Source organism: Vicugna pacos, chromosome 4 (assembly GCF_048564905.1).
Source record: "Vicugna pacos chromosome 4, VicPac4, whole genome shotgun sequence".
Classification (NCBI taxonomy): domain Eukaryota; kingdom Metazoa; phylum Chordata; class Mammalia; order Artiodactyla; family Camelidae; genus Vicugna; species Vicugna pacos.
Window position 1 is genome coordinate 4,484,943 of NC_132990.1, and position 16,425 is coordinate 4,501,367.

A 16,425-nucleotide genomic window follows, 5' to 3' on the forward strand; every position below is an offset into this window, starting at 1 on the left:
GCTTGCCTATGCCTGTTTAACCATGCTGCGCTGGGACTGCTCCAGGTCCCAGGGCGCCGTGGGGCTGGCGGGCGTCCTGTTGGTTGCACTGTCAGTGGCTGCAGGATTGGGCCTGTGCTCGTTGATCGGGATTTCCTTTAACGCTGCAACAACTCAGGTACTAAAGGAGCCACCCGTCCCCTGTTCGTTGACAAACACCCCTCTCCGAGGCTCGGCCCAGCCAGCCTCCTGTGTGTCTCCCAAAGGGTCTTCTAGTCCTTTCCGCTAGGATGCCACATTCCTCAGGGGAGTGCTGTCTCTAAATGGACCGCTGGACGGTGGGCAGGTCTGAATGGGCCTGTTGACTAGGCAGAGATGCTCCATTTATCAGTGGCGTTTAGACGATTTAGGAGAGCGGTGGTTCTCAACCCTGAGCATCACTTGGAGGGCTTCTGCAAACTTTTTAATTGCTGGGCCCCACCCCCAGACCTTCTGCAGCAGTCCATCTGGGGTCGGGGTGGAGAATCTGCATTTCTAGCCAGCTCCCAGCAATGCTGCTCTAAGAATCACGCTGAGAACCACTGCTTGTAGATGAGTTAAGATTCCTTATATGTATTAACTTAAAAAAAATTATTGCGCATGGAGCTTAGAAATAGCAACGTACTAGATCTACTGTGAGCTAAAACTGCTAGGCTCTGGGGATTTAACTGTCAGATAAAACTAAGCTCTTCTCATGAGTTCATGTAAGCTGTCCTTCGGGTGGCTACCGGGGGTGCTGGCGGCAATGTTGTAAATAGCTTTAGAATTATCAGAGTTGGCCCTCGTGTGTCTAACGTCACCGCTCACTGTCCCCTGTTTTCACTGCAGGTTTTGCCATTTCTTGCTCTTGGCGTTGGTGTGGACGATGTTTTCCTTCTGGCACACGCATTCAGTGAAACAGGACAGAATAAAAGAATCCCTTTTGAGGTAATAGAAAGACAGAAGAGGGAAGCTTTGGGGACAGCAGAAGCCCCTTTTGCTCCTGAGTGTTTGGCCTTCCATTTTCCTCAGTCTGGCCCAAGTATATATTTCAGTCCCAAGTTAGATGACAGGTTACTAGCTCTGAACAAGTAAAGTAAGTTAGAAGCATCTCAGGACACTTTCTCCAAAGTTCATATTTGTTTCTTTGGGTTTTGTTTTTTTTTAAACACTTTGCCTTCATTTCCCATTGCCCCTTTTTAATCATATTAAACCTTTACTTATGGGCTGTGGGTAGAGCTCAGTGGTAGAGCACGTGCTTAGCATGCACGAGGTCCTAGGTTCAATCCCTAGTGCCTCCAATTAAAAGAAAATTAAAAAAATTTTTTTTACTTAAATCGTTACCTTGCAGCTTTGTGCTTTGGATACTAATAGCCGTGAACCACACGGGACTGTGTAGATAGCACTGAGAAAGTTTTCCACGTTGGTGCTGGTGGGAAAGCCAGAGGCAGTCCTTGCTTGTCCCCCGACGTCAGCACTGCGCACCGCCGTGTCTGTGAACTGTCCCCGCGCTCCGTGCTCTGTAGCTCTCAGCACTGTGGTTTCTCGTCCTCAGGACAGGACCGGAGAGTGTCTCAAGCGCACGGGGGCCAGCGTGGCGCTCACATCCATCAGCAACGTCACAGCCTTCTTTATGGCCGCGCTGATCCCGATCCCCGCCCTGCGGGCCTTCTCCCTCCAGGTGGGTGACTGAGTCGGAGGGGACCTGCGAGCCCTGCGCTGACAGCGGGCCCCCCGGGTCTGCTTCCCCCCCTCTGCTGTGCGTAGGGGCCCACCGCCCGCCCGCATCTGGGACTCTCTCTTCTGGATGGGGCTGCTTTAAGCAATAACCCTGATACTTCCTCTGAAAAATTTCTAGGGCTCTTTGTTTCCTTTCAAGCCCTCTGGCCCGGAAGCCTGTGGCCTGGGTGTCCTCATGGCCCCGTGCCTGTGGGCATGGCGCTCTCCTTTATAGTTAAACTGAGGTGGTACAAGGGCCATTCCATGTGGGATGCGAGTCAGCGCCGGCCCCGGGTAATCACGAGGCCTTTGGGTTGGTCCGTGGTGCGGCCAGCGCTTGGCCATCCTGCTTCCAAACCCCAGTCTGTTCCTGTGTCTCCTCCCCTCCCCTGCTGGCTGCCCTCTCTCGACTCCCCTAAAGCAGCCCCTGCACAAGGCCGTTGTGGAGAGAGAGCAGGCTTCTCTGACAGCAGGATGCAGTTGCAGTGTAGCCCCAGCTGGGTGATAACTTACACTGAGCGTTGGGTACCGCTGTGTGAGAAGCTGTTGGCCAGACTCTGCCCACAGTGGTCCCTTGGCCGCCCTGGCTTGTCACCTCTCCTTCCTTGGTTCGTCTCTCCTGTCGCCTCCTCTCTTCCTTTTGGTTCCCTACTCCACTCTGAAGCTGCCCAGGAAAACTCAAGAATTCCTCTCTGTTTCTTACGCAGAGCAATGTGGTTCCTCATTGCTCTGCTCTCTCCTTGCAACCCAGGCCCTTTCACACCTAGAGGCCGCGGAGACATTTTTCCAAACAAAGAGCCGGCTTATGTGAACATAGTCATGGCGAGCTCCCTAGACTAGGGATGCAGCTGGGGTCCGTTCTGCGCTTGGTGTGAAGTCCTGGCATTGCTGTCCCGATGCCTGAAACTCACAGGAATCCTGACATTGGTCGTCGCCGCAGATGGAGAAGGCTGCTTGGCCAGTTAAAGGCGTGGTCTTCCTGAGCCTGCAATGCTTTAGGGTTTTATATCTCAAGGATATTATTATTGAGGTTTTGTGAATTAATTCAAATTTTGAAGCTTCAGTTGTTTTCCAAGAAAGAGGAAGGCTTCCCCTTTTCTTCCTTCCCCTCTGACGGTGTCATGGTAATTCAGGAGATGGCCAATTCCTTTTTAAAGGAAACCATTTTTTAAACAGTTACTACCTTCAGCTTTTTCATATGCTTTACTCCCTTTGATCACCAAAACGTGCTAAGGATTGTGACCAGGAAGAGAAACTGACTAATCATAGATTAGGTTTCTATTTATATTTTTGTCAATATATGTTCAGCTCCTTTTCAGCCTTCATAGAGGAATCTCGTTTCACTAATTACCGATAAAACCCTGAGTAACTACTGATCCTGCTGTGTTTGGGACACCAGACTTGTTTGCTGTTTAGCTTTTGTACCCATCACTACTGCCACCAGTTCCCCCCTCCGAAAAGAAAAATACTAAGAGAAGGTTATTTCCATTTTATTGCAAATATGTATATAATAGAAATAGCGAGGGAATAAATAAATAATTTTAAATCTGAAAGTGGGGCCGAAGTTCAAAGAAAATGAAAATGTATCGTAACGGCTCAGTAATGTGGAAGATAAAGATGCTCACTAGTTTGTGGCCACAGCTACCGTCTTAACAGCGCCTTCTGCACAGGCTGGCGTGTGCGCGGCACCCTTGGGTACCCGCTCTTGCCTCACGCACGGCAGAGTCCGGTGTCGGGATGTTGCCTTTTAACAGCGGGACCCTCCCTCCCGCCTGTCTCCTTCTCTGCCTGCCTTTCCCCTCGCTGTTCTTTACCTGCTCTGCCTCATGCCCCTTCTTTTCTTCTTGCCCCCCTCTCTCATTTTCTCCCCTCCCCTCTCAGTACACTGGCGAGGCATCAGGCATACCCCCCTTTAATGATATCCCATGGTGTGGTGGTCTGAAAAGCTCCATGAGTTTTCCTTACACCTTTTAGAAAATCCAGGACGCTAAATTCCCCCAAGGTAAGCACCTGACTGAGATGAAATGAATATTACTGGTTTTGCAGTTCTATCCTAAAGCACTAGAGTTATCACTTTAGAACATTGCGTCAACAGCTTCTAGGAGTCCTCATTTATGAAAGAATGGCTTCCCATGACACTGGCTCAACTCAAATAAACAAAACCAAAAAATGAAAGGAAGTTGTTTTGTTTTTTTTTTTTGAAGGGCATGCCATGATTTTTGCAGCAGCCATCAGAACTTTGACACTTGGCTCCCTTTTAAATGTATTGACATTCAAAATTGACCGTTTCGTAGCTTCTCTTCCCTTTGGTGAGCTGTGTTAAGTGGTGCTTCAAGTAGTCATTTGTGTTTGCATTTTCCAGGATGTTACAGATTAAGCATAAAAATGGACATGTCCAGTGTGGTTCTGTCCAGTAATAAACCCACGTGACTTTACAATTTTCCCCTGGGGAGCTTTTCCAATTTTGTAACCGTACCAAAATAATTACAGATTTTTTTCCCCAAAGAAACTGTCTTAGACCTCCTTGTCGATCTTCATCCACCTGTCCAAATGACACTCTATACCAGAAAGCAGTGGCACTGTCTGTGATTCTCGGAGAACCAGTGCCCCACACTGAGGCTTTGCTGGTAACTGAATGGTACTTGTTCGTCAATGGAAACTCCCGAACAGAATGCTTTATTGTTCCAGATGGTGAGAGGGTTTAGATGAGGGCCCCTCTGGCCGGGGCCGGCTCCCCTCTGCCCTGCGGTGTCTCCATGGGGCCACCCATAGGTGCTTTGCTGGAGAATGGGGCATTCCTCTAAGCGCCGCATTTAGGGTTGATTGATGGTGCCAGATCATCCCCACCATCTTTTCAGATTTACTTACAATTTCTTAAACTCTTCTTTCCTCTAGCAGTGACATTTCTCCCTTACCGAGAAATCCTCAGTTTGTTCTTACCGTTTCGGTGCATTTTAGGGGAGGCTGAAGTTCCACTATGTCATCAGAAAATATTCTCCCTGTGTATCCAGTAAATCACTGGACAGTTTTGATGGGAAGCTTCTTTGGGTTTCTCCTTTCATTGCTCCGTTTCCATCGCAGAGAGACCGAGCAGGAGGCCCATCGCCCGTGTCTGATGGACGAGGCTGGTCTCAGATACCTTCAGCTGCCACTTCAGGGAGCGTCAGTGTTGCTCCGGCCAGAACACCTGGGCTGCCTGCACACACCTGCACGGCTTGTCTTTTCATAGTCTCTGCCCTCGCCCTCAGGAACTTCTGTTTAAAATGGGATACCTAGCGTTTCTTGTCTCCGTGGCATTCCTGAATTCCAAACATGAATGTTAATAAAAAGGAAAGACAAAAGGATTCTACCCCCAGGTTAATTTCCCTGGAAAAAATCCTCGAGGATCAGACCTGTTCTTCCCCGTGGTCTAGTTGGTCAGAAGTCCTAGCCCTGCCCCAGTGCCCCAGGTCTGTCCCCTCAGGAGGTGGCCAGATCTGACAGGAAGGCCCAAGTCCCTGTGGGGCTGGGGACTCGTTGGATCTGATTTACTGGGTGACCTTCCTCTGCACCGCGGGGTCTTTATTAGGTAACAGCCTCAGTAGCGCACTAGCGTCTGCCTCCCGGATGCTGTAGGACTCAAGTGAATCGTGTGTGATTTAACTGCCTGACTTCCTGTCACTCCGTCCCCTTTCTCATCCCCCAACAGAATTTTAAACCCAGCAGCGCTGCCTGGCCTGTGCTGGGTGCGTCCCTCTCAGAACCACCTATCAGATTCCCTCTGTGTTGCATCCTTCCTCCCCGTGCCCCCCAAAGTCCTTTTTTGTCTGCTCCATCCCCTGAGAAACCTTCCTCGACCACCCTCCCACCCCACATATCCCCCCCCCCCCACCACATGCTCACCCTCCTCTGAGCTGCTCTGCAACCCTGGCATGCTCTTAACGACTTTTTATTTATCACCACAAATTGTAATTTGTTCATGATTGTGCCTGTCTTGAGAGCAGGATTTTGTCTTAACCATCTCTGGGTCTTCCATGCCCAGGAGAGTGCCCTGACTTTTCAAAGTATTTGTCCCTTAGAAAAACCCTCTAGTCAAAGTAGTGATCTGTTTATAAGCCTGTATGGCAGGCCTCTGAAGTCCCTTACGTACGTTTGTGTGGTCATTAACATGTTTCATATATTTTGAATTGATGAGGTTTTCAAGGCAGACTAAGAAGAGAAGGGTGAGGTCATTTTTAGGAGACTCTTGGTTACTTTTTGCTTTTGTAGACTTGATAGGAAATTAGTTCCTGAAAAGCATCTTTCTAAAAGGGGGGCTTGGTAGTTCTGCTTGGGCATGAATTCACAATTACTATCAAAAGCCCCTGGCGAGGTTCTCCTCTGATAGGGTTAGGTACCAGCTGTCCTCAGGTTTCATTCCTCACCCTGAGACGTTTACCTATTTTGAGAAGGTTTTTTAAAACTAAGCAGTTTTTTTGAAAAACCTCCTAAAACCTTTTATTTTTCAAAAAAAAAAAAATTCCGGTGTTTTCTTAGTTCCTTAGCATCCAGTTGCACTGTTCCTCCTGCAGCTTCTTTCTGTGCCTTTCTGGAGGGGAGAGCCTTTTCAGCTGTCCTCTGTTGACTTTCCCCTGTTAACAGCCCAATTGTGTAATTTTTACTAGGTCAGCAGGAGATTTGCCAAAGCAACACAGAATCTAGGTCCGTGTTTATTCTAGGTTATGGAGTGACTTTTGAATCTGTACTTGCTTATTCTGCACACTGGAATCACACATCGGAATTGCTGCTTTAACTCTCCTTGACCTTTTACATCGCTCCGCTCACACCCCCGCCCCCCACCCAGGCGACTCCGGGGGCTATTTGGAATGTGCCTATTAAAAAGCTGGGGTGGGGACATGTTTGAAATTTTATTTCCTGTTTTCAAGGTGCCATTTTGATATACTCAATCCACTTTATACATAAATTTGCTAAGTGTAAGATCAGGACTGCGTAAACGCTTAGAAACATTGTAAGAAGGAAATTTTATTTCTTTTTGTTTTCGATGAAAACGTCTCAAGCATATTCCCTGCTCTGCCTTTGTAGACCTGGTTTGGTTGCGAGAAATGCTGATTTAGTTCCTCTGTTTGTACCCTGCGGGCTCATGGAGTGACGAGAGAGATGGAAAGGGTCAGACTGATGGGGGCCCTCCTGTCCCAGCCAGGTAGTCTCTTAAAGATGGAAGAGAAGCAATGGGGTGAGAAACTCCAGCATCTATTCCAGATGTAAGCATGGCAACAGGAGAGTGAATGGCAGATGTTGTGTAAAACCCCTTTATTTTCAAAGCAGTCCTCTGACCAGGAGGAGATGTATTGGTGACCTCTATGTTTTTTTTTCTGCTCTCAGGCGGCTGTAGTAGTGGTGTTCAATTTTGCTATGGTTCTGCTCATTTTTCCTGCAATTCTCAGCATGGATTTGTATCGACGTGAGGACAGGAGATTGGATATTTTCTGCTGCTTCACAAGGTACATTTTCTGTCTGCCGTGGCCTTTATTTGTGGGGGAGCAGAGTGGTAATGTTTCGAGAACCTTCTAGTCTGTGAACTTGGAAGGAAACGTAGTGAACAGTGTGATGGAGGCAGGGGACATGCTTCCTGGGAGGAACCCGGCCTTCTCTCCTCCGCTGGCTGGACGTTCTCACAGCCTTGAGTTTTTGATACACAAGATCAATGAGTTGCACATCAACATTGCTCATTGCTGGGAATGTGTCTTACCTCTATGGATTAGGGCGGAACAAAGATTGAAAACCACCATCTGGAAAGAATACAGCCCTGTGGGTGGTCTGGTTTTGGGTTTGTTTTTTTTTAAGGCATTATGCGTTAAAGAGGTTCGTCAGCAGGTAACTTGATTTTTGTCAGCCAAATCCAGGACCAGCCATCCATCTGGCCTCCTTTGGCTCACCTGTGTCTGTGTCCAGACAGACAGACCCGATGATGTTTGTGGAAGTCCATCCTATGCTTTGCTCCTACACCAGAGCGGTGTAAAACGGATACGATCAGTCATTGGCAAAAATGAAAGCACATTTTGCCCGTTTCGGGACAGCATCACAACCTGTCTCCCCCTCTTTTCAGCCCCTGTGTCAGCAGAGTGATTCAGGTTGAACCCCAGGCCTACACGGAGGCTCACGACAGCACCCGCTACAGCCCCCCGCCTCCCTACAGCAGCCACAGCTTCGCCCACGAGACGCAGATCACCATGCAGTCCACGGTGCAGCTCCGCACGGAGTACGACCCGCACACGCACGTGTACTACACCACCGCCGAGCCGCGCTCCGAGATCTCCGTGCAGCCCGTCGCCCTGGCCCAGGACGCCCTCAGCTGCCAGAGCCCCGAGAGCACCAGCTCCACCAGGGACCTGCTCTCCCAGTTCTCCGACTCCAGCCTCCACTGCCTCGAGCCCCCCTGCACCAAGTGGACACTCTCATCTTTTGCCGAGAAGCACTACGCTCCATTCCTCTTGAAACCAAAAGCCAAGGTAACTACCGACACAGAAGACGCCTCCTGGTCTTCAGAACATACCAGAGCAGGCTCCTTTGGGGTTCGTCCCATTGCTGCTTGGGGTGTGACAGATTTCAGGCCCCCCGCGGAGTCAGTCCAGGTAGAGTGGGGGACCTTTTCATGAGCCCGTCTTCTACAGGAGTGAGTCTCTCTGGGGCGAGTGTTTCTCTGAATTTAGATCAACCCCGTACATTCTAAACACTACTCTTCATGAGCGAGTGTAAGAGCGAAGTGTCTATGATTTTATGCTTTTCCTTCTGGGAGAACCGCCCGTACGTGCCCCTCCAGGGCCGTGTGATGGTAAAAGGCACAGACCACACAGCTCACCTTTGTCAAGGACGAGTCGGACCCGTTCCTTCAAGTCTGAGCTCCTGCCTCTTACTCTGTTGCAGGTCGTGGTGATCTTCCTTTTCCTGGGCCTGCTCGGGGTCAGCCTGTACGGGACCACCCGAGTGCGCGACGGGCTGGACCTCACGGACATTGTGCCTCGGGAAACCAGAGAGTACGACTTCATTGCTGCACAGTTCAAATACTTTTCTTTCTACAACATGTATATAGTCACTCAGAAAGCGGACTACCCAAACATCCAGCACTTACTTTACGACCTTCATAAGAGTTTCAGTGATGTGAAGTATGTCATGTTGGAAGAAAACAGACAGCTCCCCAAGATGTGGCTGCACTACTTCAGAGACTGGCTCCAAGGTAAGACGCTGCGGGAGGGCCCTCGCCCTTGGCACTCGCTCGCCGTTTATGTGGCCTTTGGTACCTTCAGTGTCCGCAGGGTCCCCTGGTCCACTCTGTTAAGGTGTCGGGTCACAGCGTGACACTGACACGTTTCATTGACTTCTAAGTCTCGCTTAAAATTCTTACATAGAATGTTTCTGGGGCAGCTCCCAAATCTGGCTTTTGCCTATCAAACGATACAGACAATTCAAATGGGCGATGTGGACACAGCCATGCTGGTTCATCCAGTGGATGAGGGATGCTGAGGGCAGGTAGGGGAGTGTGTGTGGGTGGGGTGTGGGTGGGGAGGGCTGTGTGCAGACTCTCTAGTTTCTGCTCAGTTCTGCTGTGAACCTGAAACTGCTGCAAAAAATAGTCTATTCAGAAAATTTTAAAAAAGAGTTCATGAGGACACAGTAGGAAATGGAAAAGTATGTTATAGAATAAGCAGTTGGCTGCTTCCTTTAGTCTTTTTGTTTTGGTTTTGGGTGGCTATTTGGTGACCAAGTGAAGTCCAAGCGTTGATGGGATTTCTGTGCTGATTCGCTGCCAAATGATAGCTTACTGCACCGTCAGACGTCGCATCATTGGTGAATGTAATTTAAAATCCCATATTTTGATCTTTTGATTTGGCCTATGAAGCGAACATAAATGCTTCACCACATCTCACAGTATTTCATAAATAATCCAGTCCTGCTGTGAAATGCCTGAGCTTCTTACCTCGTCTTCAGAGACACTTCTAGGAGGTGGAGTAAACTGAAGAGAAAACCGGCCTCAGTCTGCTTCTGACTGCTGACTGAGCGTGAATGTACGCGGGGATTCCAAGAACATCTGTTCATTCACTCTGTGTTGACACACGCAGAGTGAAGTGAGGACGCGGGATAATTACCCACACAACTCAAGCAAAAATACTCTTACTGAAATACCCAAATAATTATGGACACCCCCCCTCCGCCTCCCAGCAGTTTTTTTGGCTTCAGTTGTCCAAATGATTGTCTTAATTTCCCACTTAATTTGGCTTGTTTAAACACAGATTTAAGTGCCTTTTTTGGTCTTAAGTCAGTACACGTGTACACAGCCAGTTTCCCTGTGAGTGCATGAAATGGTAAGCAACTGGAGTTTGACTGAAAATTATTCAGTCCCATTTCTGGCCTTGACGCGTGTTCCTAGAATGTTGTTCATGCGTGTGTACCAGATTTCACCTCTTTTTTTTTTGGGTGGGGGCAGAGAGAGCTACATGATATTAACATCATTTTTTAACACGCTCATGACGTTAACTTGTTCCTAGTCTTATTTTTTACAGTACTTTGGGAAGCGCTGCTTTTCGGACAGTGAGTCAAAAGAGGACCAGACAGTTGGGAGATTCACTGTTGTTCATTTTTTCTCCATTGGCCAAAGACATGCAAATAACTTACCACAAGTGACAAAGGGAGCGGCAGTGCGCCGCCAGCCTCTGTGCAGAGGAGGGCCGCTGTGGAATTCGCTTCGGTGTCTTGGGCCATTCCTTTGGATGCTCAGTATGGCGTGTTAGGCAGAGCTTGGGAAGGGGGCAGAAGCGTGCTGTCTCCAGGCAGTGCAGAGGGGTAACCTTTGCAGCGTATTGTAAATTATCCCCACGATTTCATCCCTTTAAAGTCCTAAAGCAGTCGGACTTGAGAATCTCTTTAAAAGGTGCATCTGAATCGGGTTGTGATTGCTAAGTGGACAGCGCTCACCTAGACCAAGTGAGATCTACTCACGTCCCCAGGTCGGGATCCCAGCCAGCCCTAGACCTCTGCGTCTGACTGCCAGGTCCAGCAGAGCACTGCCCCCAGAGTGGCCAAGGAGTGGGACCGCTGGCCGCCCAGACGTTTTTCAGGCCTAACAGAGTGGCTGAGTTGGTGTTCGAACATTTCCTCCTGATCCTTGAAATCAGCTTTCCTTCAAAACATTTTGTTTGGTTGTTAAGTTGATGGTTAGTTTTTAAAACCTCATTGGTTTTTAATGGAATTACGATTACAAACCATGTCATCCCATTGGTCTTGAGCAACATTCCAGGAGTTTTTCTGGCTGGGGGAGAGGTTTACTTACAAAAATACATAGTGGTAATATGGAAATTATCTCATGTGTCACCTGTAAACATACATGCAACTAAGGTGAAGCTGGAGATACAAAGCCACACTGAATCATGTACAAATGGCGTTTGTTTAAATTTCACACTGAATTGTGCAAATAAAGTTTAGATTCACATTTTCCTTTGAGGGTCCCCTGTCAAAGAAAAGTTGGCAGTTGGGATAATTAACTCAGAGCTTCACACTAGAAAATAATTTCTAGTATAAAATACTTTAAACGAAAAAGTTCTAGCTAAAACTTCCATGTTTTGCTGTAAAGTAACACGTCACAGTTGTCTCCTACAGTGTACGTGTGTCGGAATATAAGACGTGGGCCGAGGGGAGTGGGAGCCAATCCTTGTTCTGGTTTTGTGTCAAGATTGGCTGATGTGTGTGCAGTGAGGCCAAACCATTGTTGGTTGAGCTTCTTGATAATTAGAAAATGTTACACTAATTACGAAAGGACTTGACTTTTCCATGAAGTCGGCGATTGTTTCTCATCCATCTTTGAATCCCCAGCAGCGCGAATAGCGAGTCGGGGGGAGAGGGGGTCAGCAGCGTAGATGATGAGTTGAACTGAACTGCCAGCAGGGGTGACCTTCCCAAATCAGATCTTTCTTTCTTCGTTTCACTCCAGGGTGTCCCAAAAGTCTTCGAGTATAAATATCTTAAAACTGCACTCAGAGTTTTTACGACCTCCTGTTTGCCACCAGATGTCATTGGCACCCGAGTTAACGCTGCTCACCTTCCCCATGGTGCCTTCCGCGGATGCCTCCTGGGCACCAGAGCGCAGTCAGGGCAGTTTAGTGCAGCAGTGGTTCAGGCTGACTTTGGAAGAGCCTGCCTGGGTTCAAAGCCTGGCTCCGCCGCTTACCTGCTAGGTGACCTTCCTCAAGTTACTTCACCTTTCCAGGCCTCAGTTTCCTCATCTGTAAAGTGGGGACCATGATAAGAATAGGCTACCTCTGGAGGCTGTTTTAAAAATTAAATGAGGAGCCATCACTGTAAAATGCTGAGACAGCCCAGTGCTCCCTAGAAGCACGTGCTGCTCCTCAGAATTAACGGGTCAAGAGGAAGGGGTTAAAGTGTCGTGCAAGCCATGGAGTGATGAAAATTCTATTATGGCAGCACAGGCCTCTTTTGGTGGGGGGCTGGGGGCAGGGGCAAGGGTTGTTTTTTCTCTCCTGTTTATTTTTCTCAAAAACAGAGAAAAAAAAGGCTCTAGGTAATAAAAAAAACATCTGTTCAGTACGGCTTGTTGTGTGCAGGTCTCGCTCTGAAAACCAGGCTGTGTGAGTCGGGAGCGGGGCCCTCCCGGTGGTCTCCCCGCCCCTCCACGCTCACCCTCACAGGGCCTGCTTTCACCACCCAGTCCACCGGCCTCACCCCCAAATTGCTCCTCCAAACACAGTGCCCACAGCAAAGTCGAAGGAGGGTTTAGTTTAGAGAAGGAGGAGCAGAGAGTCCTGTGCTCCCCTGTCCCCCAACTTCACGGCCCAAGAGCTTAACCATCCTGAGCGCCGACGGAACCAGTCTTGGGTGTGCGTTTTTCAGGGAGTGGGGGGCGGAGGCGGAGGTGGGGGGGGGTCTTGGAAGTCCCTCGGGGCTGGTCGTGAAATGAAATCAAACCTCCCTTCTTGCTGGCCGTGTCTAACCCACGCATGTGCAGCTTGTTCAGAAATGTGGTTTCCTGCGCTGCTGGGGCACGGGAGTTCTACTTGGGAGGTGAACTGGGGGGAGCCGGGTGACGGAAGTGGGTGGGGGTGTCAGAGGAGAGCGTGCATGCCTGGATCGCTCAGACCCTAAGGCCGGGTCACCAGGGCCCTGTTTTCTCTTCCAACACGCTTATCTCTTTACAGCTGTAGCCAAACCGTCAGGTCTGTAATGATGGTTTTGATTACAGAGGCCGAGCGCAGCTGTGTGTGGTGGGCTGGTGGGCTCGCCCATCCCCCAAGCCCAGAGAGCTCTTTCTTCCCCTCCCCGGCCTTGCGGTTTGTCATCTGTTCTCACAGAGCCCCCTTGTATTGGCCTGTGGCTTCCTGTTCTCAATCTGATCCGCATTTACCCTGTGAGGTACTTCCCCGCACACACGCGCTCGGGGTCCCTCCCTTCCCTCCCCTTCTCCCCCGCGGCCGGCGCGCTCCCTCCGAGGAAGGGTGGCAGAGGGGAAGAGAGCCCTGAGAGTGAATAGGTGTTGGCTGTGATCTTTACACAACCTGACAGCCGATCCCAGAGCTTGTGTTAGCTCCACAAGTCGAACAGATGGAACAAATTGACAGAAGCCTGTTAGCTCACCCCAGGCTGGAGAAGCAGCTGAGTTGCTGTTGGAAGTTGGGCGCGCGAATGTGTTTTTCCTGCTCCGGGTGGAGTTTCTGGTTGTGTGGGAGAACCCGCGGCCTGGCACCTGACGGGGGCATGGAACAGCTCCCCAGCCTGCTGTGTCTGCCACACTCCGCCCGCCCTCCCGGGCTCGCTGGCTTCCTCTTGTCATGTGGGAGGAGAAGGGGAGTGTTGGGGACGCGGGGTTGCGGTGAAACTTGTATATTTGTTTCCTAGAAATGAATATTCCCCCCTTCTGCCTTGGAGCAGTCATTATTAGCAACCTGAAGTTCATTCACGAGAAATCTAACGATATGACGTGAGGTCAAGTGCACGTGGAATACAGGGTGTTAGGGGTGGATGGCAGACACTCCGCCGTCCTGCTCGCTGCCCTCCGCCCGCCCCCCGGGACCAGGGTCACTCTGGTGCGGAGTTATAATGTGTCACACACATTTGCCTTTTCTAGGACTTCAGGACGCATTTGACAGTGACTGGGAGACTGGGAAAATCATGCCAAACAATTACAAAAATGGATCAGACGATGGGGTCCTTGCCTACAAACTCCTCGTGCAAACCGGCAGCCGCGATAAACCCATCGACATCAGTCAGGTACTCTCACCGCCGCACACCGTGGGAGCGTCGGGGGGCGCTGTTGAGCAGAGCTTGGAGGCCGCTGCCACCCCGAATTGAAGCCTGGCTGACAGTCTGCGGTCCCAGCCTGTGCTCTTTGCAGACCTGAGGCTTCGGGGCTGGAAGAGAGTTTTGAGTTGGCTCTAATTCTCTTCATCCCAGCGGCTAATTGTGTGACCGCAGGCAAGCCAGGGAGCCTCACCCTGCTCATCTGTCAAGTGGGGACAAGGGCGTCACCTGCCTCCAGACCAGTTGTCAGAGCAAAGCATAGGCAGAGCAGGCTCTTCCAGGTGTTAGACACGCCGTGTTGTATTGTTCTCTTTCGAATTCCGGTCCTTGTCACCGTACTGGTTTTTGATTATATTCAAACTTGGAAAGATGGATCTGTTGGGTAGCAGAATTTGAATGAATAGGATTTGGGGTGAACAGGTGGGTGAGGAACGCCTACTGGAAGGAAGAGGAGATTGGTTACGTTTGACTCCTTTGGGCCGCTCTGGCCTGAGGGGTGGAAGAGGACAGACAGATTGCTCCCATGGGGCGCGGCGGTGGAAATGCAGGTCCTGGGACTCTGGACTCATGGTTCTCATTCCCTGAAGGAAGAAGAGCTGTTTCTGTTCGCTGATCACATTCTCCAACCGCATGTGCCTCTTTGCTGTGACATTTGGATTCCAGCGTATCCCTTTCAGTCCCCCAGGCACGCCGGGGAGGGTGTTTGGCCCCTTCAGATCTCAGATGAGTCCAGCCCCAGTGCTGGCTTCCCCGGATCCCGCTCTCTCTGCTCTTTGTAGCTTACTGGCCTCACCTTCAGGCAGAAAACCGTCATGCTAATGATCTTCCCAGCAGCTCTGTTTATTGTCTCCCCTTTTTTGCTGGCATTAAAGGTGACAGATTTACAAAGTACATTGTTCAGAGTTATTATGGAGTGTGAACTCAGTGCTTTATGGCCGCATGCAGCATGCTGTCAGGTTTGACAAGGATGTGGGCAGAGGGGCCTGTCTGAGAGATAGCAGGGGGATGCCCGGGGGCTGGGTAGGGCTTTGGGGACCAGGGACATCGTGGAACAAATGTGATTGGGCCGGGCCCCCGGACATCACTCCCTTTGCCTGGGAGGGAGAAAGCGTGCTGTGTGCACGGAGGCCATGAGCTGTACCATGTAATTCCAGAGACTGCTTGAAGACATACAGTTGTTCTATATCCTGTGCATTAATTGAATCCAGATCCCTGAAATTTAGTTCTTTCATTCTCTTCCACTTTCTTCCTTCCTTCACTCCTCCTCTATTAACTTCTGATGTTTTTCATTTTGTTTAAAAAAAAAAAAAACCAAAAGTACTGGAACCAGGCCTGAATCTAAAGGAAACGGGAAAAAACACACATGTATGTGTGTGCACGTGTCTGTGTGTCTGTCTCACGGCGTCTTCACCTAAGCAGAGCCCACAGGCCCACTTTACAGGGAGCGGAGCGCTCGGCTTCCTCACGGGATCTGGTGTGCTAAGTGTGCCCACCCCTCTCAGGATGGGAGTCCCAGAAAGACCGTGGTCGTGCACCGTCCCTTCCACTTTCTGGGGCGATGGGCATTCTTTGACTACACAGGTCATAGGAGGCTAGTGTTAGCAAAATTTATACAGATGTTGTTTTATTTTTATAGCTCTCCTCCATTTACTGGGTGGCATTTCCTTCAGTGTTAACAGCAGAGGTTAACTGCACACAGACGTGGATGGGGATTCTTGCCAGGTTTTTTTTCCCCCCTTCCCCTCCTATAAATATGTTTCTCCAGATTGTTCATTCTCCGCCTTGGCTGCAGACAGTCTTCTAGCGTTCAGATTTAATTGGTTCAGTCAATTCCTGGGCCATCTGCAGGACTCTGTGTGTGCGCGCGCGCGTGTGTGTGTGTTATAAACATGCTGATTGCTGCATCGTCTGATAAGCACGTTTTGAAAAACACCAAAGGTGTTCTGATGGATTTTCTACGTTTTCAAGCAGCAGGCATTCTCTTCTTTGTTGCAAATGCTGGTGCGGAGCTCTGCTTCTGCTCTCTCTAGGCGGGAGTGTGTTCACCCACCCCAAGCCCCATTCTCAAAGGCCTCTGCTCTCCCCACGTTGCAGCTGACCAAGCGGCGCCTGGTGGATGCAGACGGCATCATTAACCCCAGCGCTTTCTACATCTACCTGACCGCGTGGGTCAGCAACGACCCCGTGGCTTACGCCGCCTCACAAGCCAACCTCCGGCCTCACCGTCCTGAGTGGGTCCACGACAAAGCCGACTACATGCCAGAGACCAGGCTGAGAAGTAAGTAGCCCTCCGCTGGGCCCGGGACTCAATGGAGGCTCCCTCAACCCTGTCCGTCCGGCTCGGTCACAGCCCTGGTCCGTTGACACTCCCCGGGGTTCAAAAGTGTAAACAGAACAATATATTTCTTTTAGTTTAAAACTCTGGGA

The 16,425-nt window shown here is 50.0% G+C and overlaps 1 protein-coding gene across 4 annotated transcripts in view; it reads left to right on the top strand.

Annotated features, from left to right (window-relative positions):
- Positions 1 to 16,425, top strand: part of PTCH1 (patched 1) — a 69,042-nt gene that overhangs the window by 36,728 nt on the left and 15,889 nt on the right. For 3 of the 4 annotated variants that reach the window (XM_072959166.1, XM_072959164.1, XM_072959167.1), the window contains exons 10-17: positions 2 to 157; positions 847 to 945; positions 1,553 to 1,678; positions 7,078 to 7,196; positions 7,802 to 8,204; positions 8,620 to 8,929; positions 13,826 to 13,968; positions 16,093 to 16,276. In XM_072959166.1, the coding sequence (XP_072815267.1) occupies positions 2 to 157; positions 847 to 945; positions 1,553 to 1,678; positions 7,078 to 7,196; positions 7,802 to 8,204; positions 8,620 to 8,929; positions 13,826 to 13,968; positions 16,093 to 16,276 (1,540 nt within the window). The remainder of the gene's footprint in view (position 1; positions 158 to 846; positions 946 to 1,552; positions 1,679 to 7,077; positions 7,197 to 7,801; positions 8,205 to 8,619; positions 8,930 to 13,825; positions 13,969 to 16,092; positions 16,277 to 16,425) is intronic. The other variant, XM_072959165.1, reaches the window with a different exon arrangement.